The sequence below is a fragment of the Ananas comosus genome, linkage group 10 (assembly GCF_001540865.1).
Source record: "Ananas comosus cultivar F153 linkage group 10, ASM154086v1, whole genome shotgun sequence".
NCBI lineage: Eukaryota > Viridiplantae > Streptophyta > Magnoliopsida > Poales > Bromeliaceae > Ananas > Ananas comosus.
In genome coordinates, this window is record NC_033630.1 from 274,612 (window position 1) to 301,927 (window position 27,316).

Consider the following 27,316-nt stretch of genomic DNA (forward strand, 5'->3'; position numbering starts at 1 on the left):
CAAAATACAATTGCATCCCTAATAAGCACATCGTGTTACCGGATCCGTTAACGGACATGAATATTTTCAGACGCAAGATATGCTTCATGTTAAAGGTAAAACTACGCACTTTAAAGAATCTTTACAAGAGATTTCAAGCCAAAAATCAGAAAAAATGTTGAAATTTTAACAAGATCAACGATCCTCCTCATAGGTCGAATGATAGTCTTAGGTCGATTGATAATTTGATGTACACAGAGTAACAATGTCCAAGAAGAATGGACAAAACTACATTGCCTAGCAGATGAAATCGACTCCACCTTCAAAACAAAAAACCAAATATCTCATCAATATGGAACATTTATAATCTAACTGCAAAACTTCAAAACCGCTCCACACAGATTATTAAATTCACACTCGAATTGCCTAAGATTTTTGTAATGATGTCAGTAACAACAGAGAAGAATAAGCTGAAACTCGGCGTATGCCGTCTATCGTCGTGAAGCATGCTTAAACAAAATATCATGCAGCAACCAATGATTACATCTGAAGGCTATTAGAACCATCGACACATGGAAGAGAAAAGCCTTATGACGTATAATATTTCCACCGGAAGAACAAGAAAACAGTGGCTGTCTGCCGATGCGCCATTAAGTCGATAACTGGATACAATGTGTTCTTCCAAAGACACCCCGAGAATAAAAAGAAAAAAGCTGAGTTACTTCCATAGCTTCCGAAGTGACATATTTTTCTCCGTATCTTTCTTCATCACCTTCGCCACTGCCATCTCGAAATCTTCTTGGGTTACATGTACTCTTCTCTCCCTGAGAGCAAACATCCCTGCTTCTGTGCATACTGCCTGGAAACATAAAGTGCACGAGAACCAAAATGTTACTTGAAATCACAATTCACAAATCAACAAATAGTTACACAAAACAAAATAAGAGATTGATCTGTTTTAGGGTTTTTGAATCACAAATCAACAATAACAATGCAAATTAAAAGTAAGAGATTCAATTGTTTCCTTGGCTCCTGAACCACACCAAGCAACGGATGACCTAAAGATATCGAACTCTTCAACCAACTCCAACATAACATAACAAGCATGCCGTTAAAGAAAGGAAAACTGTTTAATTATATGAAAGATACCAACCTTGAGTTCTGCTCCAGATGCCCCATTCATCTTCTCTGCTATCTTTTTAAGGTCAATCCCCCTCATTAAGTTCATCTTCCTTGAGTGAATTTTCAAGATATCGAAACGAGACTGAAAAATATGCAGTGTGTCAGGTACACAAGTTCTAGCGCATAATTGTCAAAAATAATACGAATGTAATCAAATGGCAAGCACCTCTTCATTGGGATTTGGAAACTCGATTTTTCTATCAATTCGACCAGGCCTGAGCAGGGCTTGATCCAATATATCAATGCGATTTGTAGCCATTAAAACCTGCTCAAGAAAGTTTCTATTTAGCAAACCTACCTCATAGTAGTAAGTCCACTTGAATAAATGACATACAGTACAGACATACTATAAAACAAAAGCCAAAAAAAATACTTTGATTTTATTCGACGCTTCAAACCCGTCTAGCTGATTGAGAAGCTCGAGCATTGTGCGTTGTACTTCACTGTCACCATTACCACTGCCCGATTCCATCCTAGCGGATCCAATACTGTCGATTTCATCCATGAAAATGATTGATGGAGCATGTTCCCTGAAAATCAAATTTATTGAATTTAACACTATGCCAGTCACAATATTACAGTACAGCTGATTAATATATAAACATACGCCAAAGCTAAATGTGAACTCAGAGGCAATTTACTTGGTTGATGTTACTAACCATACGAAAGTGTTTAGTTGGGAAATTTCTATCCCAGGGACGGTAGTTAATGTCCCTCAGGATAATGCTATTTCTAGGAGCTATACCCACTCCACTGCTTTGGTTAAAGGAAAGAACTGTCGTGGGAATGTCACAATCCCAACCAGCTCCAGGGAACTGTTATTGGACAGGTTCACATCGTTGCGCTGGGGATATCTAACCCATCCAATTCCAAATGGGGATACACCACTTAACACCATGTTTGGTGGGGCGGCAGGGATATTCTCTACTACCCACCAACCATTACATTCGTACATGAAGGGATTATGACTCAGAAATTGTCAATACACATGATTATAAGATGGTACTTTATAAATGTATGTTGATTAACAGTTAAATATTATTAACAATTAAAAACTAGCTAATTCAACAAATTGGCCGCAAAAATACTTGAAATAGAAGATATTGTTCACACCTAGCCATCACAAACAGCTCCCGAACCATTCTGGAGCCCTCTCCAATATACTTCTGAACCAACTCAGAACCAGAAACTCTAATGAAGGTGCAATCAGTATGATGTGCTACTGCTCTAGCTAGCAGAGTTTTTCCTGTACCAGGAGGCCCATAAAGCAAAACACCCTGCCGAAATAAAATTTAGTATTAGTTTCACACCGTCAAATTACTATAGAAGTTAAGAAATAATGAGGAAGAGGATCGAACAAGATGATATCCTCATACCTTTGGTTGAGCAATTCCAAGGCTTTCGAATAATTCAGGATGCTTGATTGGAAGCTCAATAACCTGTAAATCAATAGGAAATATGCTAAAATACCAGAAGTGCTAGCCTCTATTTCTAAGATGCACTTTTGCTCTTTCTTCACTAACCTCCTTTATCTCTTTAATTTGCTGATCAAGGCCACCAATCATATCATAAGTAGAATCAGGAACCTTTTCAACCTTCATAAGATTGACCAAAGGATCAACCTTGCTGGGCAAGACCAAGTGAAGCATATAGCTATCATTCCGTAGAGCAACTCTAGTTGATGGTGTTATTTTCGTTATGTCAATGTTCTTGTCAATATCAACAACATATTTCCCTTCCGGATGGACCTGAAAGAATATCCGAGGGTTTAAAATCTCTATATGTTCGTTACACCAACAACCAAGCAGCTAAATATTGCAAACAAGTAACAGAAGCAACCAATCACAAATTATAATTTGCAACTGAAAGTAGATAATACTCTTATACTACAAAAACAGTGATATTTCTTATCCCTGAGAATAAATAAAGATATGATTTACCTTGACTAAAACTTTAGATTTTCCCATAACCTTCACCACCTCGCCGACATATGAACCAGGTTCCTGAAGTAGCTGCAGCTCTTCTCGTAGCATTCTTACTGCAATTTGAGAACCCAAATATAATATAAAAGAGTAAAAGAAAGAAACTATACGACAAAAGTACAGAAAAAACTCACAAATAGATTCAGGATATTGAGGAAACAATTAAAAATATTAGGAACACATTTCGAGGGAGATATAAACGAGAATAAACAGCACAGGTTATTCTACAATATACCGTTATATCAAATGTCAGGATTCAACTTCAGACGTAATAGAGGTTGTCAAAATTGCCAATAGAATCAACCATACCTTTCAATATTAACATCATTCCACTCAAAAAGAAGATCAAATACTTTATACTTTAAAAAACAGATCACTGATCAAGTAAGAACATATTGTTTCACTCCTAAGACGTGCCTTAGCCAATCTAAAAGTAATTCCCGATGTAGAGTTCATATATGTAAACAACCGATCGGGAAGTAAGATAAGAAACCAAGTTTCACATCTCCATAACCTCACTAGTATCAGTATGTCAACTGTAAGCCATCGCCTATCCCTCAGCAATCCCAAATAATCACCTACAAATCCCCCGATCTAACTCCAGATAGATCGTAAACATCAAAAAATATAGTAGATCCAAAGTTAGCAACGAAATGGCTTAGATCGAGTTCGAACAATCAAAATTAGGGTTTCAGGAATTGAGGACTGACCGCGGGAGTTGAGATCGTTACGCTGGGCCTCGAGGCGATTGAGATTGTGGGTCTTCTGCCGGAGAATGAGCTGGAGATCGTGGATGTGCTGCATATAATATTGCTTCAGCCCCTCGCCGCCTCCGCTTCCCCTCACCCTCACCGGCGGTGACCACACCTCATCCTCCACTCTCCCCCGCTTCGTCGACTCCACCTCCGCCGTCGCCATACGCTCCTCCCCCACCGGTACACGCTCAGCGCCCACCGCCTTCGCCGAGGGTTTTGCCTTTCTATGCAAGCAAGGAGAAAAAACAAATGCGGTGCGGTGCGAGCTCAACTCCAAGCTCTGTTTATTAATTATTATAGAGGAAGAGATAGTAATGGACCGGGTTTGGGCTTCGTCGGGGCCCATCGACTAAATAACAACCATTTGGGCCAGTGGATGCGGCCCAATGTCTTCTTCGCATTTTCCCTTGCTTCTTCAATGCCTGAGATAAGAATAGTTTAACAATCTTCCATCGTCGGATCTCGATCCAACGGCCGAGACTCACAAACCAATCACATTGAGAGACGCGAACACCTTTAAAAAGCACTCCGTTTGCAGGTGGAGGTACGCCGTACACGCAACAGGATTCTCCCTCCATTTTCCCTTTCGCCCTTCGACTCCTCCTTTCCTCGCGCCGCGCCCTTCTTCTCCTCCGTAGGTTTCTCGGCTCTTTCTCCCCCTGTTTTCAATTTGTTCTGTGAATCCAGAACTAATGCATAATGTAGTGATAGTTACTCTCAATTAGTTACTTTTTTTCTCCGTGTTTTTTTGATTTTGTTTGTTAGTGTTCTGAGTTCTAGAGGATTTCCTCGCCTCTTTTGTTACACCGGAGCTAGGGTTTGGACTTTGACTTGGGATTTTTATCTCTTTGGGTCCCCATTTTTTTGAATTCAGCTGTCACAATTGATCCTTTACTGGGGGATTTCTTCGACGGTCGTACTGATGGAGAAGAAGAAGATGAAGGGGGCGGCGGATCCGATCGTCTGCCCCGGGCACTCACGGCCGGTGATGGATTTGTTCTACAGCCCCCTCACTCCCGACGGATTCTTTTTCATTAGCGCCAGCAAGGGTCAGAGCCTCTCCTTTGCTCTCGCAATTAAGGCTGATGAGCATTGCTATCTGAAATTGATAGTTCTTACTTATATTTCATAGGTAACTATTAATTTTCATGTGCCTATCGTGTGTTTCGATTCTTTTGATGAAGTGCAAATGTTCTAATTTCTTTTCGCCTTCTTGATCCCTTGAATTGTCAAAGGAGCTCATTCGACTGTCGGACATATTACTATGGTCTAGGAACTAATTGGTGTTTCATTTTAGGTTGCTTGCTAATGTATTAAATTGTCGTGCTTATTACCTATTTAGATGCAGAAGCCATGCTGAGAAACGGTGAGACAGGGGACTGGATTGGAACCCTCAAAGGCCACAAGGGTGCGGTGTGGAGTTGTTGCTTTGACTCCAAGGCTTTACGTGCAGCGACTGCTTCAGCTGATTTCTCAGCGTACGGCTTCTTGCTTATTGTGACAATCTTTGTTAATGTGGAATGAGGATTGAGTCTGATGGATAAATGATAACTCAGATGAGATCATGGTTCATTCAGACTATTTATTATCTCAATGTTAAGAAGGTGGTTTTTCTTGCAGAATAGTTGGAAATTCATAATGCTGTAAGTTAAAAGCTGTTGGATTCAATGACACTAATTGTAATTGTTCTTCTTTCCTTTGCAGCAAAATATGGGATGCCTTGAATGGTAATGAGCTACACTCCTTTGAACATAAGCACATTGTCCGTGCGTGTGCCTTTTCTGAGGTAATGAGTGCTTTTAGCTTTCGTTTGGAATCATCTTTTTGCTACTGTTACATTTGTTCACTGTTGTCTAATCCTGTACTTCATGTGATCACCCCACTGATATATGGATATACAAGTGCTACTAATTCTGTCCCTTAATCAGAAATGCAATCCCTCTACACTTGTTTCTTTATACTTTAGCAGCTGCATCCACGTTAGGTGGGGAAAAAGAAATCCTGTAGAGCATTTCTTCATTTATATTATCTGGTCAAGGATTGAGGGACTTGTCTTGGGCTTTTTTTCCACTGTGAGAGATGTCCTACTGCATGTTTTCAAAAATCTGCATGTACGAGAGATGGTTCTAGGAGCCTCTCAGTCTGGGTGTTTTTGTGTTGTTGAAACTTAAGGTTATTCAAGTTTCTGCTCCGTAACTAAACTTAACCTTCTGCAGGATGCCCACCTCTTACTTACTGGAGGTTTTGAGAAACTTTTACGTATATATGATTTGAATCGTCCGGATGCATCTCCAAAAGAAATTGACAAGTCACGTGCTTCTGTCAGAACTGTAGCTTGGCTTAATAATGACCACGCAATACTAAGTTCTAGTTCTGATATCGGAGGCATGAGGTTTGCACCCATTTATCTTCTCCTAGTTCTTCTCTCTGTTTCTGATAGCCTCTGTGCTATTTGCTTTATTCAATGACACAGATTGCTCATAATGCATACTGCCTATCATAGAGAGAGGTTACTTCTAATTTATTACTTTACATTGACTGGTTGCTCTTTACAATATACATTATAGTAGTATGTCTACAAGAAAGATGTTGCATTAGAGTTCCTCAAGCTCTCCTTGTACATGTAGTGTTGTTAAGAATGTTTTATTTCTAAATTATTTGCATGGCAAATTTTCTCATGTGGGTGAGATTGTTTTTTGAGAGAAAGATAGCATACTACCCACTTCATTTATTCTTTTAGAAATAAACTTGGCTGGAAATGTAAATCAACTAGAATTCGAACTTTTGACCTTGGATACCAACCACAATCTCTTTGCCACTTGCGCTAGGGACAGTTGGTGAGATTGTTGAAACTTGTTTTATCATCCCTCGTCATGTGAATACACTATTTCACAGGTTATGGGATGTGAGAAGTGGTGAAATTGTTCGAACACTTGAGACTGGATCACCTGTCTCTAGTACAGAAGTTAGTCAAGATGGTCGGTTCATCACTACTGCCGATGGCTCAACTGTCAAATTTTGGGATGGCAACAGGTAAACCTTCCTAATATATTCTTTCTCCTACAAAATTGGACTAATTTCTTCTTTTCACCTCGTCCTTATTTTTTTTTGTGCAGTTTTGAACTCATAAAAAGCTACAACATGCCATTCAACGTGGAATCTGCTTCACTGGAGCCAAAGTTTAAAAGGTACATTGCTGGAGGAGAAGACATGTGGGTTCATGTCTTTGATTTTCACACAGGAGATGAAATTAGTAAGTTTAGGATTCTTATTTCTATTGCTTTTTTCCTTTCTTTTTTTAACTTGCATGTGGGTTGAGCTAATGCTGCTCAAAGTGCTTTTGGATATACCTGAATGCCATTTCGTTTCTTTGTTATAAATTGAATATGAATACATGTTTTCCTGGACGCAGCATGTAAAAAAGGCCACCATGGGCCTATCCACTCTGTTCGCTTCTCTCCTGGTGGTGAATCGTACTCTTCTGGATCCGAGGATGGCACCATTAGAATATGGCAAATGGAGCGCACTGCTGTCAATAAGAATGAGATGTCCCAAAAGATTGAAGAAATTCCACTTTATAAGGACGGAACGCAGTGAGGATTACGATACTGCTGTGAACTGGTTATAATCAGGGTTGTCCGGTTTTTCTCCTATTCTCCATTGAATGAGGTTTTCAGCATCCGGTTTGCCAGCATCTTTAACATCAGATCGTTTTGTCTGTTGGGGAAACAAGCTAGACGAAATTCTTGCATGAATGCCCCTCTAGAAGGCACTTTTAACCTTGTGCTTTGTGACTAAATCTTATCATGGAGAAATAGAGAAATGGAAGAAGCTTTTTGGTGTTTTCTGATGCTGTAGTTTGCTTGACTATTGTTGCTGAGAATATACCATTTTATGTCTCGCATCTGTGAGAAGAAGCTTACGTCTTCACCCTGCTAGAGATCTGCGATGATGGCCTTTCTCCAATGTTCTTTCTGTACTGATGTAATTGTTGTGTTTTGTTGCACTTGAGAGGATGTTGCATACGAGAATACACTGTCACTAGTTGATTAACAATGAACAGATCCGCTGCCGATTCAATATTCTCCAAGAGAAGACATGATTTGGGTGAATTGAGGGCACAGATGGCAGATGAGCTTCAATCTCGATAAAGTTAAATGATCAGGACATTTCAAATTTGGGAATGCATTTTATTTTTTCTAGATAGTATCCAATGTGTTTGGTAAAAATAGCAGTCATATATAAAGTTGTATTGAAAGGAAGAAGGAAAGGCACTTTGTATAAGTTAAAGGGTTTTGAGATATGCCTTGGAAAGGCCGATTCACCGATCAGTCTACCAAATTTATCAGTGCTTGATGCTTGCGCTTGGAACTGATGCCGTGAATTGTCTACATCAACTTAGTGCGGTTGCAGAGAGAGGTGAAACGTGTTGCCTTACCTTGTTTTTTTCTTTCATCTTTTGATATATTTACCTTTTAATTGCTAAATATGTGCTATTCTGCCTTCACTGAGGATTTATTCTCTCTCAATTGAGCTCCATTGACGTTTTTATCTAGACTGTAGTGAAGTTTCATAATTAACATTGCAATCTTTATGACCACATAAGATTGATTAAAAGAGCCTTCATTGTGGCTATGTATAAAATGACATTTACAATTATTTAAGCTGATTATGTTTAATTCAATATAATCAGTGCAACAAACAATTCTATTAGTTTTTCAAACTACTAATGTCATTGTTGTAGTTACTATCATCTTATTAGCTGGAAGTATAATTGCAACTTTACATGATTTAAACAGAACTAAGCTAAATAGTCTTAATCCAAGCAAATTAATATAAATTCTTGGTTCTAAGATCTTTTAAAAGCTTTTTTTTTTTTTTGAGGAAACAGGGGTATACCCTATTTGTTTTAAAAGCATTTTTGACATTATATTGGCAATTAAATTGCTTTCTAGGCGCAGGTTATGGTTAGAGCACACACAGAATATGAGCAAGTTCTTTTCAGGTAAGAAGGTTTTACATGGCTATCTTATTTAGAATTTAGGTGTTTTATAGAACTATGGGGGAACCAGAGGACTTTCTTGTGTGGGAACACAAGTGAGATAGTTTTAATTCCTTTGGGAGTTTGTATTGATTCTTGGATCAAATCAAAGACATGCAATAAGAAAATAACTCTATTTGCTTCGCACTCTCTCCCTTCTCTAAAGTGCTACTTGTGCCATGCTCTTCTCAACATTTATGGAGAAATATTCGATCATGTGAGTCATGTTCGCATGAGATGAACCCCCTTCTTTCATAGCCTCCACAGCCTTCTTTCCAAGAATCTTTGCTCTCTCTTTTCTCGCTTGCCCTTCCTTCCCTTCATCCATCAGCATGCTCACAGCCTTCTCTACATCATCCCTTCCAACAAAAGGTACTCTATTGTCGTCTCCAAACATGCCTGGCTCCTTAACCCCGATAGGTACTCCACTGTTCAGAACATCCACAACCAACCTCTCGTTCAGGAACTGATCACCAAATTGAGGCCATGTCACCATTGGTATGCCAGTAGTGATGCCTTCAATTGTCGAGTTCCACCCGCAGTGAGTAATGAAACCCCCAACCGCTGGATGTGATAGGATCATCACTTGCGGGGCCCACCCTTTAATTAGAAGACCTCTTGCACTAACCCGCTCTTCAAACCCTTCTGATAGCCATTCGTCTACGGCTTGAGATTTTTCAATGTTCTTGATCACCCAAACAAATGGCTGGTTTGAGGCTTCCAATCCGAGCCCTATCTCCATAAGTTGGGTAGGTTTGACATGCGTTAGACTACCAAAGCTTACGTAAACAACTGATTTAGGTTTCATTGAATCAAGCCAACCTAGACATCTGTTTGCATCAATGGTTGCCTTGTCTCCTCTTGTGGCCGTATAACTGGCATCTTTGTGGTAAAAAAAAAGTGGGCCAACTGTCCATACCTTCTTACCCATGGCATTTTGGTAGCTTTCAATATGCAAAGCTTCCAAACCATCAAAGCTATTCACCACTATTCCATCGGCCGCCATCTCAGCCTCTCGCAGCTCTTTGGCGAACTCTTCCCAGCCAGGTGCTGAAAAAAACCCTGGTGCTTGAGCTTTGGTCACCTTAATCTTTTCAGTCAATCCTGGCACAATGAAGGGCTCATTCTCATCAGTGATATCATCATAGACCTTGTACTTGGAAATGTTGTGATCGCACAGGAGGGTGAAGCAGCAGATACTAAAGAATATAAGCCGAGGGACCTGAAGATTGCTGGCTACCTTATTGGTCCAAGGGTGGCAGAAGTCTGATATAATGCAATTTGGGTATGATACATGCTCTTTTAAATATAACTCCAATGGCTTTTGAAGAAGTGCAATTGCTTGAAAAAAATTGACCATGAGATCCATTGTTGGCACAACATCAAGGTTCTCACACCCATCAGGTAGTCCCAATTCTGCACCTGGGAATGGGAGCTCAACAAATTGGATAGGAAGGCAGCATTCTTTAGCATGGTTGATGGTGGTTTGGATTCGAGATGCATTAAAAGGAGTGGTAATAAGACTGACCAGCACGCCACGTTTAGCTAGCAGCAGCGCAAGGTCAATCATGGGGATCATGTGGCCCTGGGCCATCAAAGGGACCAGAACGAAGTGTGGCTTCTGATCGCTTAAACCGTTCATGGCAAATTGGTTGGTCATTTTGAGTTTGTAAATGGTTGGTGGTCTATCTATATGATAACTCGGATATTGCTTCTATAGTTCTCCTATTCATCAATTTATAGAGGACTAGAATGGTGGAACACTGCTTTTCTTATTTGGTCTTTTCTGCTCTAGTCTTTTTGTGAATGACATTATTTATGCAATTTAGCTTAGCGTTTTCAACAAGGAGTTTTCTTGCTAAGCCTTTTGTGGCCCTTGTTCTTGCTGTTATCCTTTTGGATGCCTTATTATATCTCTGTCGTATTGTCTAATATCTGATGATTCCTCTCACTTAAAACAGCTGAATAATGCTGATGTGAGATGTTTATCTTGTTCCTGTTGTTCTATGTGAAGAGGTCTTCATTTAGTATCCTTTTGTTTTATTTTGGATGTAGCAGACTACTTTTATATATTTGGACACTTAGCCAACTGACCGAAAACCACCTTTTCTTTCAGAAAGGCTGCAAATGGAATTTTTTTCTGGCTTTGCTAAGTGATCTTCACCAAACAAGCATTAGGACTTTTTCCGCATCAACCTGATCACTTTAGATATAGTCATTGAACGGTTTCAGATTGAATCACCAGGTACTATTCCCAACTTTTGTTTTTGCTTCTGAAGCAAGATTCTATACACAACCTATGCAACTTTACAGTGACTATTTTTTGTTATTCCTAATATTTTTCTGATATTATTAATCCATGTTTTTCTTGCGGTTTGATATATTGCTAATGTTGCAAAACATGTAACGCATCTGCTAGTAGTTTCTTGTGCTGTAATTTTTCTTACTGAAAGTCCTTATCATAAAATTCCATTTTCTTCTAGTCCAAAGTCATTGCTTAGGCCATTTTAATTAATTGACTTACTAGAGAGCATCTAGGATAGGCTATCCATATAAAATCATTGCTTAGGTTATAGTTTCGCCTTCTTGGTTGTTGTCTGAGACTATTTTGATGTTTCGCTACTCCAATATAATTGTCTTTTGCTGGTAAATGTGAATGGACGCTTTGCAAAATACCGCCGCCTTGGTTGTTGTCTGAGACTATTTCGATGCTTTACTACAAAATAGTTGCCTTTTGCTGGTAAATGTTAAATGGACGCTTTGCAAAATACCGCCGCCTTCTTCTGAAGCACCTTTTATCCATTCTATCAAAATAATAATCAATCATTTGCTCAGTTGATCTGAAAAAGAAGTGGGTTATTTAAGTTCTCTACCCACTCTATGTATGGTCTCTGCATCTTTGTCTAACTCAAACATCTCTGTTAGCGATGGCTTTGTAGGTCCTAGCTATGAAGCTTTATTCTGGGTATAGTAGAGCCCTAGTGGTCTTCTCATTCTCGAGGAGTACAATTAGTGGCCTTTTGAACTGAAGCACAGCTCAAGCTCCTAGTTTCATGTTTAGCAAACACTCCACTATTGCAGTTCTCGCATACAGGATGTTTCAAACTCAAGGGGTCAATTTGCTTTTCTCTCTTTCTTTTTTTCTCCTTTCTTAGTGCAAATAAGTGGGTTCTTTACGCTGTTTAATACCTCTAAAAAGCAAGAAGATGAGCAATTATTATATCCGAATACAGAACACTCTTAGGTCAAAGTTCTCATCCACTGGCCAAGTAGTGGAGTCCATTCCAGGTGCTTCTAGGTTTTTTTTTTTTCTTTTTTTTTTCTTTCTTTCTTTTTTTGGCCCTTTTTTGGCAATTTGGACTGATCCAATTGTGCAATTGGTGTCCGCTGTTTCTACGAGACAGGCTATATCGTTTGCAGCGTTGGTGAGCGATAGAAAATGCATTAATCTCCTCTCCATCCAGGCGAAGTGTGCGCGGTAGTACTGGTATCAAACCAGATCTAGTCAGCGACTTCTCCAGATCAAGGATTTGACTTAACTTCATTATAGTCTTATTATGATTAATAATAATAATAATAATAATAATAATAATAATTAGGTTAATTTGTATCACCTAAAATTACAACGGAGACACATCGGCTGTGTCTTTCCCTATTGCAATTTGCAGCATCCCAAAATTCCCTATGGAGAGGCAGAAAGGGGGATAAAAAGCATTTGTGCAGCGGAAAGGAGATTATTCAATCCTGTACTGAAGCATCCACTAGGAGCACGTCCTGACGGTGGCAAGTACACACGATGATTTACGACCCTCAATTGAAAGCCCAAAAAAATAGAAAGAAGAGAAATATTCTTACTACTTTGATGTGAAAAATGCAAAACCGTCCACCACTCTTGCAGCGCGACAATTCACAGGATAAGATAATACAGCAATGGTAAGTTTGTTCGACGCGTTAAACACAAGCGTCTCTCGGCGGCGCAGCTGATCATCAATCACGAGCTGCTTCTTGTCCTCCGTAGCGGCGGACGCGCTCGTCGATCCAGGCGCGCATGTCGTGGAGCACGCGGCGGCTGTTCTCCTCGGGCTCCCCCTGTATGAGCGAGTGGTACATCCCCTCGTACAGGATCAGGCTCTTGTCGTCGCTCTTCGCCCTCTCGTACAGCATCGTCGACCCCTCCGCCGCGGCGCACCCGTCCTCCGTCCCGTGCACCGTCAGAAACGGCGCCGTCACCTCGCCGAACCTCTCCTGCAGGTACGCCGTCACCCTCACCAGCTCCCGCATCGTCCCCACGCGCGGCGGCCCCGTGTACCGCCGCGGGTTCGACGCGATCACGCGGAGGCGGTCCGGGTCCTTGATCGCCTTCGCCACGACCTTGTTCTCCGGCATCGCCTGCCACGTGTCGGCGGCCCCGAAGAGGAGGCCGAAGACGAAGAGGCGGAGGCGCGAGGGCACCATGTCGGCGGGGATGACGAAGAGCGGCGCCGAGAAGATCAGGCCCGTCCACGTGCCCGGCGGGGAGCGGAGGTACATGAGGAGCGTGGCGGCGCCGCCCATGGACTCGCCGAAGAGGAAGGCCGGGAGGCGGGCGTGGGCGTCGGCGCGGCGCACGGAGAGGAAGAAGGAGAGGGAGGCGGCGGCCACCTTCTCCATGTCGCCGACGTAGCCGTGGAGGCCGTCGGACCGGCCGTGGCCGAGGAGGTCGGCGCAGTAGACGGCGTAGCCCCAGCTGGCGTAGGCCATGGCGATCTTCTGGAACATCCACCCGGAGTCGGATCCGTAGCCGTGGCTCATGAACACCACGCCCTTAACCGCCCCCGCAACGGCGTCGGCGTCGGCGTCGAGGGGGTGGAAGGACTGGGTGAAGAGGCGCCCGTGGGGGGACTCGAAGTACGACTGCCGATTCCGCACGCCCTGCGAGGCGTAGTACTCCTCCTCCTCGGGGGAATCGCCCCAGAAGTATCGCGGCGCCGACGATCCCATCTCTTGCGGCGGCGGCGGCTGCTGCTCCTCCTCCTCCTCCTCCTCCTCCTCCTCCTCCTACTAGCACTCCTCGTCGCTCGGTGGGGACGCAGCGAGAGCGACTTATAGAGGAGGAGGAAGGGCGAGGGAGACAGCGGTTTTCACCAACCCGGTTTCGTTTCAGCCTTTCAGGGGAGGGAGGGGGGAGGAAGGAAGGGGGTTTGGTGAGCAAATAGCGCGTTAGGTGGAGGAGTGGACCGGGGGAAAGCAACAAATAATTGCGTGCGCCCGGGGCACCCGTACCCGTGCACCGTATAGGGCTGATACTACAGAGTGCCGTGTACGAGTCGTTCCGGTGCACCGGGTGGAGGGTGGGCCAGGTATTCGCGGAGTCCACGCACACCGATCCATCGAAGATGCTGGAAGTCATGGAGGCGTCGAATGGGATGGGTTTAAGACCGAGTCCGAGAAAAGCTGAACCGGTACGCGCCTGTCCGCTGCGCCACCACGTTTACCAAAATTTAAGTTAATTTTTGCGCCACCACATTTGTGCATTCACTTCTTACTAATAGTAATAATACTTATTATTATACACCGGCAAAAAGTCATCCATCCTTCTAAAATACAATACAAACCTACCATTAAAGAAGGGTATATAGTAAACTAATTATTGGATTAAAATTGAAGAATGAATGATGTGATGGCTTACAAATGGTTGGCAAGCACTTGGACAACCAATTTTCTGTATAATTAAACTATAATTAGTTCACTAAAACTGAGTTTACTAGCATTTTTTAATTATTATTGTCCTCGTTAAGTCATCACAGAAAAAGTTTTATTTCAATCATGTACCTAGGCTAGCTGCTTAGGATATAAAACTGTGAGAAACGGCTCACGGCCATTGGAAAACATCATTATATGAGATCTCGATTCCTGCCTGAATATCTCTTCAACTAAGTAAATAATAGGCTACCACAGATATGAGAATATCGCATGTCCTCTANCTGTTATTACTGTTGGTATTTTCTGATGATTTGCTTTACCCTTTTTTTTTTTTTTTTTTTCTCCGACGGCTTCAGATCTAATATAAACAAAAGGTCCTAAGTGTAACTAATTCAACCTTTATTATCCATTGCAGGACCACGAAACAATAGAGGAGGTAGTTGACCAGCTGATTCACCCACCCTCTTCTCTGGTAGCATTACTCTGTGCATAACACTTGAGCATTTCATCTAAATATTCACGATCAACCTATCACTTTTTCATAAAAGAAACGGCGTAGCTTGTGTTTTGTGAATTGTGCTGTCTCACTATCACAAAAAAAAAAAGAAAAAAAAGAAAAAAAAAAAAAGAGATCTTCAAATTTTTACTACCCAACCAAAGGCCAAAATTTCTGGATGCCAGACTTTGTCGGCCTTGCTTAATCTATATCTAGATGCCAAACTTGTGAACGGCAATAGCTAGAAGAGTCAAGTTTAACTAGGAAGCGCAAACCCATCATAATTTTCCTTGTTTAGCTGCTCTGTTGAGTGCTTTTCAAGCCTCTAATTTGATAGTGAATCCTCAGCCGTCTTGACTCTTCTTTTACCAGTAGCGAGCACGGAAAAAGTACACGCTTCAAGATTGGGAGAAACTGGTGAAAAAGATTAGACGAACTGTGCCAACCTTTTACTTTGGCATATTACGCATCATAACCGACATTAGACACCCGTATGTTCATATACACAAGTAGATAACTAGGAAAGGTGAAGATGCACGTCTTTGTATAAAAGCTAATGAATTTTATGAATTCCTCACCTTTGAATCCGTATGTTTACCCCGGGATGAGCAAGCCTCATCCTACGTTTCACAGTTGAAATTATTATCAATTGCATGCATCAAAATGAGAGACTACTCAGAAAATTTCGGCAGCGCATCTCATTCTATTCTGCTAGTGATGTTATCTGATTGTATTATAGTCCTCAGGGAGTTGCTAGTAATTAAATTTCATCAAAAATAGCAAGAAGATGACCAGCCTTTACAACCTTTCGGTTGGAGTAGTTGAAAGAGCTAGGAGAAAATGCATTAAAAAAAAATGCATCCAAACCCATACCACACAGAAACGACAGTAGAGGTAATGACATTCATGTGCAGTATAAATAAAAAATCCTGAGGATCAAATATCACAAATTACACACATATCTTAATTTCTGGTTCAAACATTGTTACTTGCCATCAATGCAAAATGAATCACCAATAATCCCTGCAAGTACACAATCCATGCCTGAAGTGATGGAATCGAGTCCGATCTCTCACAACTACTTCCCTTTCATATATCTTCGACAAGAGCTTTATTGCTCTATGACAATCTAAACACATTCTCAAGTTTTTAACAATTCTAATCACAACACTTGGATCCGAACTGATTAATCCGTACGCCATTGCCAACTTCTCGCTATGCCAAAAAATAGCGTTCTCTCTCTCATCGTCCGCCGTCTCAAGTAACACCTCCGAAGTATCAGGAACATAACCAGCAATCTTTAACTCCTTAGCCATCTCTCCTAACTTTGTATAAATCTCCTCGCTTCGTGGATGAGATCGATCGCCCGCCACAAATTCATGAACCTCCCCATTCATCTCTATCATACTACAACCGGGTTCTTTCTTGATTCCCCTCTCCATTACAATTTGTCTTAGTCTTCGCACCTCATCCCATCTCTTACACTTAGCGTATATATTGGATAATTGAACATAAGCCGTACCGTTTTCAGGCTCCAGCTCAAGAAGGTTCTTAGCAGCCAATTCAGCCATTTCTGCATTCCCATGAACCCTACAAGCTCCTAGCAATGTTCCCCATATTGCAGAATTGGTTCTCATGGGCATGTTCGTTGTGGTCTCGAATGCTTCTTTTAGATGCCCGGCTCGACCCAGGAGATCAATCATACAAGCGTAATGTGTGACATTAGGTTTTATTCCGTAGGTTGTGATCATACCCAAGAATAATTCTCTTCCCTTACTAACCAAACCGGCATGAGCACAAGCTGTAAGAACACCAATGAAGGTTACCTCATCTGGTGATTCAGAAGCTCTAAGCATTTTGTTGAACAGTTGAAGTGCATCTTCCCCATGCCCGTTGATCGCAAGACCGACGATCATGGCCGTCCAAGTAAACTTATCTCTTTCGTGCATCTTATGGAATATCTCAAGCCCAGTTTTGACTCTACCACACTTTGAATACATATCTATTAATGCATTTTGCACAAAAACATCCATCTTGATTTTGTGTCGGTCCATGTAAACCCTAACCCAATTTCCCATTTCAAGAGCTCCTAACTGCGCACATGCTGTAAGAACGCTAACCATGGTGAACTCATCCGGTCTGAAATCCTGTGTTTGCATGTCGCGAAACATCTCAAGGGCTTCCTTGAACTGGTTGGTGCGCACGTAGCCGTCGATCATGGCCGTCCATGATACGGCATCACGCTCAGGCATTTGATTGAACAATTGTTTAGCTCGATCGATTTGTCCCAACCTCGCAAACCCAACAACCAATGCCGTCCAAGATATTACATCTCTGGTTTTCATGCCCTCAAACAATCTCAACGCGGCATCCATGTCACAGCACTCAGCGTACATATCAACTAGCGCGTTCTCTATCTTCAAATTGGGCAGTGTACCGCTCTCTTTGATGTGCTTATGGACCTGTATACCAAAGTCCAAATCTCTTAGCTTCGCGCAAGCTGATATAACCGAAATGTAAGTGATTGCAGTGGGACTAACGCACTGCTTCACCATGTCTACGAATATCTTGCATGACATCTCGAACTGCTTGTTCCTATTATGTCCAGAGATCATAGCGTTCCACATTACCGCTTCTCTCTTATAACTCCTCTCGAACAGATGTTGGGCCGTCTCGATGTCGCCGCTACAAGCGTACATATGGATCAATGCATTCCTCACATGGGCATTTGAGCCAAGACCGAACTTGAGCACGTGCGCGTGGAGCTCGTCGCCCCACGCGATCACCGCGTCGCGAGTAAAGGCCTTGAGCAAGAAAGGGAAGGTGTAGACGTTGGGTTCGAAGCCTCTCGCGAGCATGTGGATGTACATCGATACCGCAGCTTCCGGGGAGTTGCTATTCGAATAGCTCCTTATCATGGAGTTCCAAAGGAAGGGGTCCGGATTCGGCATTTCCTCGAACAGGTGTTGGGCGTAGTTCATGTCGCAGGATTTGTGGGCGCAGCAAAAGGCGAGGAGTCGGCGCCGTGCATCGGAAGAGTCGACGAGGCCGGTGCGGATCATGTGGGAGTGGATCTGCTTCAACTCTTTCATGGTGTTGCAGTGCTCGAGTAGAGTGTTTAATGGCGACGGGAGTGGGAAGTGGGTTGGGTGGCTTTGGGAAGGAAGGGGAGGAGGAGAAGACGCCATCATCATGGTTGCCATTAGAGGGGTTGCGAGGTTGAAGATGGTGAGGACAAGGATTTGAGACCGATTTAATGGGATTAAAGGTCGCATAAACTCATCGTTAGCCTCGACCTATATGGTGGTAACGAGCCGTGCGTCCTCGCAATTTTTGGGCGAGGGGCGAGCGTCGAAATAGGAGTCTGCAAAATAGCTGTTTCGCCGGCGACTCCAAATGAGTTCGGCAATTTTCGCCTTTCGGCAACGACTTCGCTCACAGAGCTATTGGGCTCGTCAACTTGTGTTTCACTGCCGTATTCACTCTAGCCGAGACTGCCTAATGCACATGTAGTGGGCAGTTCTTTTTGCCTTTTTCCCCCAACTCGTGACTTGCTTTAATGGTTATAATAATAATAATAATAATAATAATAATGAGTGAGGCTACTCTGCTATTGGAAGCACGGAGCCTTCCGTGCTTCCAGCTCGTTTTCGATTTTGCGGCTTTCGAATCGTCGATCGGCTCCGTTAAACTTGATTTAGAGTATTTGAAGTACCTAAAAAATAAATTTTATGATTTTACGATATCATTTGCCTAGTGAACGAAGGGGCTCAAAATCAACGGCTGAAAATAAAAATCTTACAAAATGTAATAATATGATATTAAAATTTTAAATCAAAGATATTGATCTTATTTTATATAGTATAAAGAATTTTCTATTAAAATTTCACGTGATTTGAATATTTCTACACCGTTAAACTTGCAAACAGCTCACTACGGCCATTGAAATTTATTAATTTTGAGCCCATTCGATCACTAGGCAAATGATATCGAAAAATAATACAATTTATTTTCTAGGTACTGTAAATACTCTAGATCAAGTTTAACGGAGCCGATCGACGATTCGAAAATCGCAACATCGAAAATGAGCTGAAAGCACGGAAGGCTCCGTGCTTCCGATAGTATAGTAGCCTCACTCTAATAATAATAATAATAATAATAATAATAATAATATAGTGGATGGTGGATAGTGGATGGTGCATGTATGCAAAGTTGCAAACTCGGCCATCGCCTCCGACAAGTACTGTGAGTTCACTCTGTGCGCTAACTTGTGGATGTTGTTACTCATGGCTTGTATTAGCGCAACGATTCCATACCTTTGTTCTCCAACTTCACTGCTCAAATCCAATCGCATGCATGCGGTGGCTTGCACATCACTGTGCCAATCAAGTTCTATACCCCAACTACGTGAAATTCCATTTCTCGTCGGCAAAGTCATCAAGAACAGTAAATCTCATACATTTGAAACTTGAGGCAGTGTTTGACTAGGGAAACAAAAGGTACATCCAAAGAAAATTTTGTTCTCAATGCTGTCATAGTTGTAATGGAGTCATGGAGATGATGAGCACTAGCTAAGATAACAATACAACTACGGAGATAGCAAAAGTTTACCATACTCTTTTGTCAATTTAAATTTGTTATTTTTAGAATAAATTTGTAATAGAGATATTTTCAGCATTGATGCATGAATGTCATTATGTGACAGCAAATTAAGTTCCATAAATAATTGATAATTGGGGTGGCTACTATTATGCGCTGGGTCATTTGCTGTGTAGAGCTTGTCCTAATTTCATGCCCGCGGAGTAGTGAACGGTCGTTAGGTTGCCTGGGAGTGGCGTGTCTCCTGCAGCTACAACGCAGTTGCATTTTTGGGACTTGTCGCGTGGCACCTCGTGGGGGAATATTCAATTATTCATCCGAAGCCTGAACTGGAATATTCAATCATTCTTCAAGAACAGTAAACCTCATTCTGTCATCTTTGCTTAACAACTAGTAATATTATAACAGCTAGTTATTAGCCGAAGTGACCTCTAGCTGGTTTGGGCTTCAATAGTTTCATTCATATTACTGACCGTTCTTAACGCAAGTGACAAACGACTTGGTAGTTGGTACTTGAGGTTTCGAGTTCGAATCCTAGTTGATTCACATTTTTAGCTAAGTTTATTTTCTAAATAAAATAAACGAAGCAGCTAGCATATTATTTGTCTCTAAAAAATAATAATAATAATTTCATTCACACGGGAAGCTCCAATCAACACAAACAATTAATCTAACAAATAATCTTATATTCATACCTAAGATAAATTTTTTTTATAAAAAAAACAAAGAGAGAGACTTGAGGATTAAGATCAATTTCTGCACAAAAATCAAAAGCTAAACCAGCCCTACACACCTCACTCTCACTTTCTCTTTCCGTCACGCAATTTTTGAAGGAAGCATTGGCCACTTTATAAAGATCGACGGTTACGTTGGGAAATCTTCCCGTGAATACAGCGAGACAAAATAGTAACACTTTTCACTTAATCCGTATTCACCGTTGGATACTGTAAATATCATATCATCTTCTTCATAAAAGCATATTACTATCCATTTGATTCATCCTGTTCTCTCTTTAATTAATTAATTAATTAATTAATCTCCTCATGGAAACGCCGTGCATCCTATAAAGCAATGCTCTTTCACACTCTCACTCTCTCTCTCTTTCTCTTCTCGGATATTTTCCTGAGATCGAAATGGCGGGAGTCCTCCTATCCCTCCCCTCCACTCCCCAATTCCGACCCTTCCGCCCCCTCCACACCGCCACCCCCCGCCGACTTTGCCCCTTGCGCACCAGAATCGTCGCCGACTTCCCCCCACCGTCTCTCCGGTACCGGAACCGGCCGCCGACATCTGACGACAACAACCCAATTCGCAGCTTCTACGAGAGAGAAAAGCCCCTTCCCCTCCATCTCTGCCGCGCTGGAGCGGGTGTGATCAACGATGGAAACAACCCCACCAAATTCCTCGGCATCGAGGTTTCGACGCTGAAGAAGATCGTCCCCCTGGGCGTCATGTTCTTCTGCATCCTGTTCAACTACACCATTCTAAGGGACACCAAGGACGTGCTGGTCGTCACCGCAAAAGGGAGCAGCGCCGAGATCATCCCCTTCTTGAAGACGTGGGTGAACTTGCCCATGGCGATAGGGTTCATGCTCCTATACACCAAGCTCTCCAATGTGTTGTCCAAGGAGGCCCTCTTCTACACTGTTATCTTCCCCTTCATCGCCTTTTTTGGGGCCTTTGCCTTCGTTTTGTACCCGCTTAGGGATGTTATCCACCCCACAGCGCTAGCCGATAGGCTTTTGGCGAAGCTAGGCCCGAGCTTTCTCGGGCCCGTCGCGATCCTGAGGATCTGGAGCTTCTGCTTGTTCTACGTGATGGCGGAGCTTTGGGGGAGTGTGGTGATCTCGGTGCTCTTTTGGGGTTTTGCTAATCAGGTGATCTCTGCTTTCTTAATTGTTTCCCATATATATTTTGATTACCATTTGCGCATTTCTTCAAGTCATTAATGCCCTCTTAGTTTCTAGTTCCGGTGACCGATCCGTTAGCTTAATAAAGCTAGTTGGGTGATTCTTGGTGTTAGAGATCACAAGTAAGAAGGACTTCACCACCTTGCAACTCTTTTGAATTGGTTGGAGCCCTTTAACACTCGAAATTGATCTATTTTGGAATTTGCTACTTGTACTGTAACCTATGTATCACGAACACTTCTTTTAAGTCTTGCATGTCCGTGTCGGATACGTGCGTGTCCGTGTCAGACTCGTGTCCGACATGGACACGCCATAGACACGTGTTCGATGCGGATCGATAGCGCATCTCATTAAAAAAATATATATTTCTAATTTTACTTTCTTTTATGCATATATAATGTAACATGATTTCATATTTTGGCTTTTTGATAAATACATACAATTTTTTTCAGATAATATAAATAAATTATGTATGGTGGAGAAATTATGTGTTTATAAATAAATTATGTATGAACTATCAATGACAATTTTATTAATTTTCATTCATATGAGAAATATAACAATTTTTAGCAAAATTAGCACTTTATATATAATAAATATATGCTATTATATTAATAATACTATAATTTATTAGCGGTGTCCATGTCGTATCTGTGTCCTAAATTTTCGGAAGCTGTCGAGTCACCGTGTGCGTGCGAACATGCCCATGCGCATGTGTATCATTCATGGTTGGAGACAATTTTCATTTTGTAATGACTAGTGAGTATACTCTTATTTTCTGATGTGTAATTTTTTTATCATAATATATAAGCGTTATATAATTATCATGTTTTAGTATACTCTAAGATAATATTCTGTGACATGCAAGTTAATCCATAACGTCTGATCTCCAGCTTTTTAGTTTTATGTTATTGTAATGTAAATAGTAGATACCTACTTCCCTTTCCCGGCAAATATATTAAGGTTATCTGGTATGTACATTTGCTCTTTATGAAATATTTAGTCTGTACTTAATTATTCATGTCTTAGTACAAGTTTGCAATCAACTAGCTCTGTTTGCATGTGTGATTTAATGTCGAACAAAGCCTAAAGAGTAGTGCAGATTCTGAGATGATCATAACATTACGAAATACCAGGAGGATACCCATAGAAACTGGACATATGATCCAAAATCAACAAATAAATTAGATCTACATGAATAATGGCATGAGGGGCATCTTAATTTTGCAGTTTTAGGTTGGTTTTCTAACAAAGAAATACTAAATTTTCTTACCCTCTTCATTGGATTCTAACGAGAGCTGAAAATTAATTCTGCAATTTGTGCAGATTACTACTGTTGAGGAAGCAAAAGAATTCTATCCTTTGTTTGGGCTTGGAGCTAATGTGGCCCTAATCTTCTCAGGTCGCACTGTAAAGTACTTTTCTAACTTGAGAAAGAATTTGGGGCCCGGTGTTGATGGTTGGGAGATATCACTGAAAGGAATGATGAGCATTGTAGTGCTGTTGGGTCTTGTTATTTCCGCAATCTACTGGGCAGTTAACAAATTTGTTTTGAATGATCCTTCTCTTCCAAGAACAGTACGCAGAAAGAAGGTTGGTACTTAAGAGAATTCTCTTGCTATTTTGTTTCCATTACATCCCTGTGGAATTGACTTTCTGAGATTGATACCTCTACAGGACAAACCTAAACTAGGTATGGGTGAGAGTCTGAAATTTTTGATATCTTCTAGATATGTGAGGGATCTTGCCACACTGGTGGTGGCCTACGGTATAAGTATTAATCTTGTTGAAGTCACGTGGAAATCGAAGCTCAAAGCACAGGTACCTTTTGTGTGTGTGTGTGTGTGTGTGTTTGTCTCTGCACCTGTGCTGAAATGAAAACTTTTCCAGTTCTCTTTGATCTTTTGGTATCTGATCATACTTCATATCTGACAGTTCCCAAGCCCTAACGAATATTCTTCTTTCATGGGTGATTTTTCTACTGCTACTGGTATAGCAACTTTCATGATGATGTTGTTGGGCCGAGTTATACTTAGAAAATTCGGCTGGGGGGTTGCAGCCATGATCACTCCAACAGTTCTACTTATCACTGGAGTTGGGTTTTTCTCACTAATTTTATTTGGCGAACCATTGGTTCCTATTCTAGCTAAGTTTGGCATGACTCCTCTACTTGCGGCAGTTTATGTGGGTGCAATGCAGAATATTTTCAGTAAGAGCGCCAAATATAGTTTATTTGACCCTTGCAAGGAGATGGCTTACATTCCTTTGGATGAAGACATGAAGGTAAGTCTCTAATTATGAATTGTGAATTATAGTGATAGATGGCATTTTGGATGAAGACATGAAGGTAAGTCTCTAATTTAATTATGAATTGTGAATTATAGTGATGTAGATGACATCTCAGTCGGAATTAATTTTTCTGCATGTTTTTTTTATTAGACATGTGGTTCATAGTTTAAGATGTTAATAGTGATAGTTCTGGTAAATCCATAAGGGAACTGAACTACTGATTCAGTTTAGAGACTGCCAAAATCGTTAATTTTTTAAGCTGCCGTTACATCTTTTTTAAATTAAATGCTTATCACAGTGAATGGGAAAAGGAGTAAAAAATATAGTAGCTGCTGAAGAGAACATCGTGAAACTTGCTAAAAGAATAGAGAGAAAAAGAAAAGTTACTAACTAGAATGCCAATATTTCCATTATTTTTGTGTGTATATTCCTAGTGCACGTTTATATATATATTCTCATATTTATCTCAGTAAGAATATGTTTATGACAATAGGTTAAGGGGAAGGCCGCCATTGATGTTGTGTGCAACCCCTTGGGAAAATCAGGAGGCGCATTAATACAACAATTCATGATTTTGACATTCGGGTCCCTTGCAAATTCAACTCCTTACCTTGGAGGCATACTTCTTGTGATTGTTCTTTCATGGTTGAGTGCCGCAAGGTCCTTAGATAAACAATTTTCTTCATTAGCTAAGCAGGAGCTCAAGAAGGAGAGAATGCTCAAAGAGAAAGTAGAAAATGCAGTTTTGGGTGCAAAGGAGGAGTTAAAGGAGAAGGAAAATGGTTCTCTGCATGAATCATTAGCTATTAGTGAGAATTTATCAAACGGGTTGTTACCAGCGAAGCAGGAGTCAGCTGATGAATCAGAGAATTCATCAGAAACCCCCACCCGCAAAGCTAAGTGAGTTATTTTCATAGGTAATTTTGTGCAGGCAAGTTGATAGGAATCATTAGAATTTATCTGTTCAGCTATCTCGCTTTACTATTTGAAAATTACATTACAGGAACAACTATGCAGTTATTTCATTTGGCTTTAATCTTAGAAAATAGGTCTGGCCTGTTCTCCTAAATATTGTTTCTAAACTATGTAGTCTATATTGTATTTTTAGTTTCCAATTTAGCTCATGAAAGCATAGAACTAGTCCGATTCATAGTTCTAAATTCCGATAGAAAAAAAAAATACATTGCTGTGCTATTTTATGTAATCATGTTATAAAACCTTTATGCTAATTTTGATCCATTAGAAGTGTCTGGAAGTTGTGCAGGCAAATGCTTTTTCTAGAGGATTCTCATCTTTCTATTTTACTATACTCCGCCTTATATTATTTGTTTAAATAATTGGATGATGAGTTAATGCCACATGCTAATGAAGCGCTATCCATGTCTTTTTGTTTCCTAGTATCCTAGGCTGATTCTCTCTCCATTATGCGAAACAGAACACTGCAGTAGAAAATTATTTTAGATCGGGAAGACTCCTAGAAATTTGACAAGTTTCAGTGCAAATCATGCGGCAGCAACTCTTGATCATGCGAGTCTTTTTTAATTAGAGATAGCGTACCAAGTTAATTGCTTTAATTTACTTATATCCGATCTTCCTATGGAAAAGATTGTTACTTTTTCTTTGTTTGGATTACATAATGTCATCTCTTTTTTCTCCACTTTTTTCCCCCTTCTTTTGCTGCATCAATTTGGGTTTTTTGCTTCTACCCAAAAGACTTTATTGGCTATCTAAACTGTAGCCAGAAACAATGTAAATGATGATGATGATTATTCTAGAGCATGCTACTGATAGTGTAAAAATTAGTAAGTTCTTTAGCTAAGGATGCTCTACTAAGGGCTAATCTGGCCTTGATAGCAAGAGATTGGGCCAAGACTTTTCATCTAGGCTTGGCCCCATAAGTTATTCAGACCAAGCTAAGCCCACAAATAAAATTCGGAGCTTCAATGCTCGGTTTCTATCTGGGAGTTTCCTTCTGAATTTCTCTCAAAGTGCAGGATATCAGGACGATCAGATGTAGACTTCTTTAAGAAACTTTCATAAAGTGAAATCTAGTAAATGCTGTTGATAATTAGAGTTCAGACGAGGATATTGTGATCTGAAACATTCTTTTTCCCAACTAGTATGTTTCCCAACTAACATGTTTAACATGTTCTTTTTCCCAACTAATAACGTCATCTTCAGAAATCTACCCAACGACGTTTTCCGAACAGCTAATCTTATTGGAGTGTTGGCAAAAGAGTGGGCCGAGTCCTGTTGAGCAGGGTGACGTCTGAATTATTAGAGTGTTTGCAAAAGAGTGGGTCGAGTCCTGTAGAGCAGGGTGAAAGCTATTTCTTATTTTTATTTTTAGTTTCATTTTTATTTCTTTTTTTTTTTTTTTTTTTTTTTTTTTTTTTTTTTTTTTTTTTTTTTTTTTTTGCGCCCCCTTCCATCTATTTTTTCGCTTTTCTGAGGCCCTAGCTGCTTCACTTCATGTAGCTAATTTTATTTTCTTAATGAATGAAGTAGGTAGCGTGCTACCTTTCTCTCAAAAAAATATGTTCTTGCAGTGTTGCAGTGGTAAATTTACTTGTCATTTTCAACACTAGCACGTCTTATCTCTAGATTTTGATCAAATGGAAACCGTGACGCTGTTCTTTCGTTAAAAAATTTTATTTTTTTCAAAAATTCACAAACTAATTTTCTCTACCACAGTAACATCCATGGGGTTGATTTCTGGTGTTCCTTGGCATCGCATCCTTTATAAAGTATAAAACATGCACGGGGACCGGTGAGCATATATACCACCATAATATATTGGTCGTACATGAGTATCTTGTTTTTATACTCTGACACACAAGGAATATACATTTATTGCGATATTTGGCTTTTCTTATATCACGGCGTAAGTTTACCCTTTTTCCTTTGTTTGATCCTTGCGCCGGTCAAATTTATTTTACTTCTTTCTTTTTGTTTGATATTTGTACCGGTCAAATTTTCGTTTTAAAAAAGCGAGGCATAAATTTCTGTTCCCAAATATTTAAGTACCATCTACTTCTACAACAAACATCAAATAGAGAATACTACTGCTGCATTGTGTTATAAAAAGAAGTGGTTAGTGCTTGGATTATCTCGCTGGACAGAGGAGAATAACTCCATCTTAATTTCTTTAATTTGTCTTCTATTTGTATAAAATAAAATGCTCTTCTTACGAAAGTCTTACAACACTTAGAAATTATATAATTTAATTGTTAGATTTTAATTTTGAAATTATATATCATGCTTTTCCTTTCATGATTTATATTTTTTTTATTAATTAAATACTGGCGCTTAACATGTTGTGAAATTTGCTTTACTCATGCAGTTTCAACTTTCAACTGGGTGTTTTGTTGGATGCTTTTTTTTTTTTTTTTTTTGAACGA

The 27,316-nt window shown here is 40.6% G+C and overlaps 6 protein-coding genes across 11 annotated transcripts; 2 read left to right on the forward strand and 4 right to left on the reverse strand.

The window, feature by feature from the left end:
• On the reverse strand, window positions 349-4,172 carry LOC109716268 (26S protease regulatory subunit 8 homolog A). The gene is made up of 9 exons (XM_020241598.1): window positions 3,854-4,172; window positions 3,102-3,199; window positions 2,685-2,909; window positions 2,538-2,600; window positions 2,275-2,438; window positions 1,535-1,691; window positions 1,328-1,426; window positions 1,133-1,243; window positions 349-838 (listed from the first exon to the last, which is right to left on the reverse strand). Exons 1-9 carry the CDS (start codon window positions 4,059-4,061, stop codon window positions 698-700), a joined length of 1,266 nt encoding a protein of 421 aa, XP_020097187.1. The 5' UTR covers window positions 4,062-4,172; the 3' UTR covers window positions 349-697.
• Window positions 4,429-12,770, forward strand: LOC109716272 (serine-threonine kinase receptor-associated protein-like). 6 transcript variants are annotated; one of them, XR_002217870.1, is made up of 10 exons: window positions 4,429-4,532; window positions 4,773-4,947; window positions 5,241-5,376; window positions 5,603-5,684; window positions 6,115-6,290; window positions 6,794-6,931; window positions 7,015-7,151; window positions 7,311-8,317; window positions 11,056-12,227; window positions 12,344-12,770. XR_002217870.1 is itself a non-coding variant. In XM_020241601.1 (8 exons), the coding sequence occupies exons 2-8, from the start codon at window positions 4,821-4,823 to the stop codon at window positions 7,493-7,495; spliced, it is 981 nt and encodes a 326-aa protein (XP_020097190.1). In that variant the 5' UTR covers window positions 4,429-4,532; window positions 4,773-4,820; the 3' UTR covers window positions 7,496-8,451. The 6 variants fall into 6 exon arrangements, 1 of the variants encoding a protein (XP_020097190.1); XR_002217871.1 differs by having other exon boundaries at window positions 11,056-11,184; window positions 11,865-12,770; XR_002217872.1 differs by having other exon boundaries at window positions 11,056-11,184; window positions 12,608-12,770.
• LOC109716267 (UDP-glycosyltransferase 73C1-like) lies at window positions 9,002-10,909 on the reverse strand. Its single transcript, XM_020241597.1, has one exon. It carries the CDS (start codon window positions 10,597-10,599, stop codon window positions 9,100-9,102), a length of 1,500 nt encoding a protein of 499 aa, XP_020097186.1. The 5' UTR covers window positions 10,600-10,909; the 3' UTR covers window positions 9,002-9,099.
• LOC109716270 (caffeoylshikimate esterase-like) lies at window positions 12,674-14,123 on the reverse strand. Its single transcript, XM_020241600.1, has one exon. The coding sequence runs from the start codon at window positions 13,917-13,919 to the stop codon at window positions 12,927-12,929; it is 993 nt and encodes a 330-aa protein (XP_020097189.1). The 5' UTR covers window positions 13,920-14,123; the 3' UTR covers window positions 12,674-12,926.
• Window positions 16,007-18,156, reverse strand: LOC109716263 (putative pentatricopeptide repeat-containing protein At3g15930). Its single transcript, XM_020241594.1, has one exon. It carries the CDS (start codon window positions 18,096-18,098, stop codon window positions 16,128-16,130), a length of 1,971 nt encoding a protein of 656 aa, XP_020097183.1. The 5' UTR covers window positions 18,099-18,156; the 3' UTR covers window positions 16,007-16,127.
• LOC109716264 (ADP,ATP carrier protein 2, chloroplastic-like) lies at window positions 20,791-25,206 on the forward strand. The gene is made up of 5 exons (XM_020241595.1): window positions 20,791-21,593; window positions 22,953-23,219; window positions 23,304-23,447; window positions 23,562-23,909; window positions 24,409-25,206. Exons 1-5 carry the CDS (start codon window positions 20,850-20,852, stop codon window positions 24,817-24,819), a joined length of 1,914 nt encoding a protein of 637 aa, XP_020097184.1. The 5' UTR covers window positions 20,791-20,849; the 3' UTR covers window positions 24,820-25,206.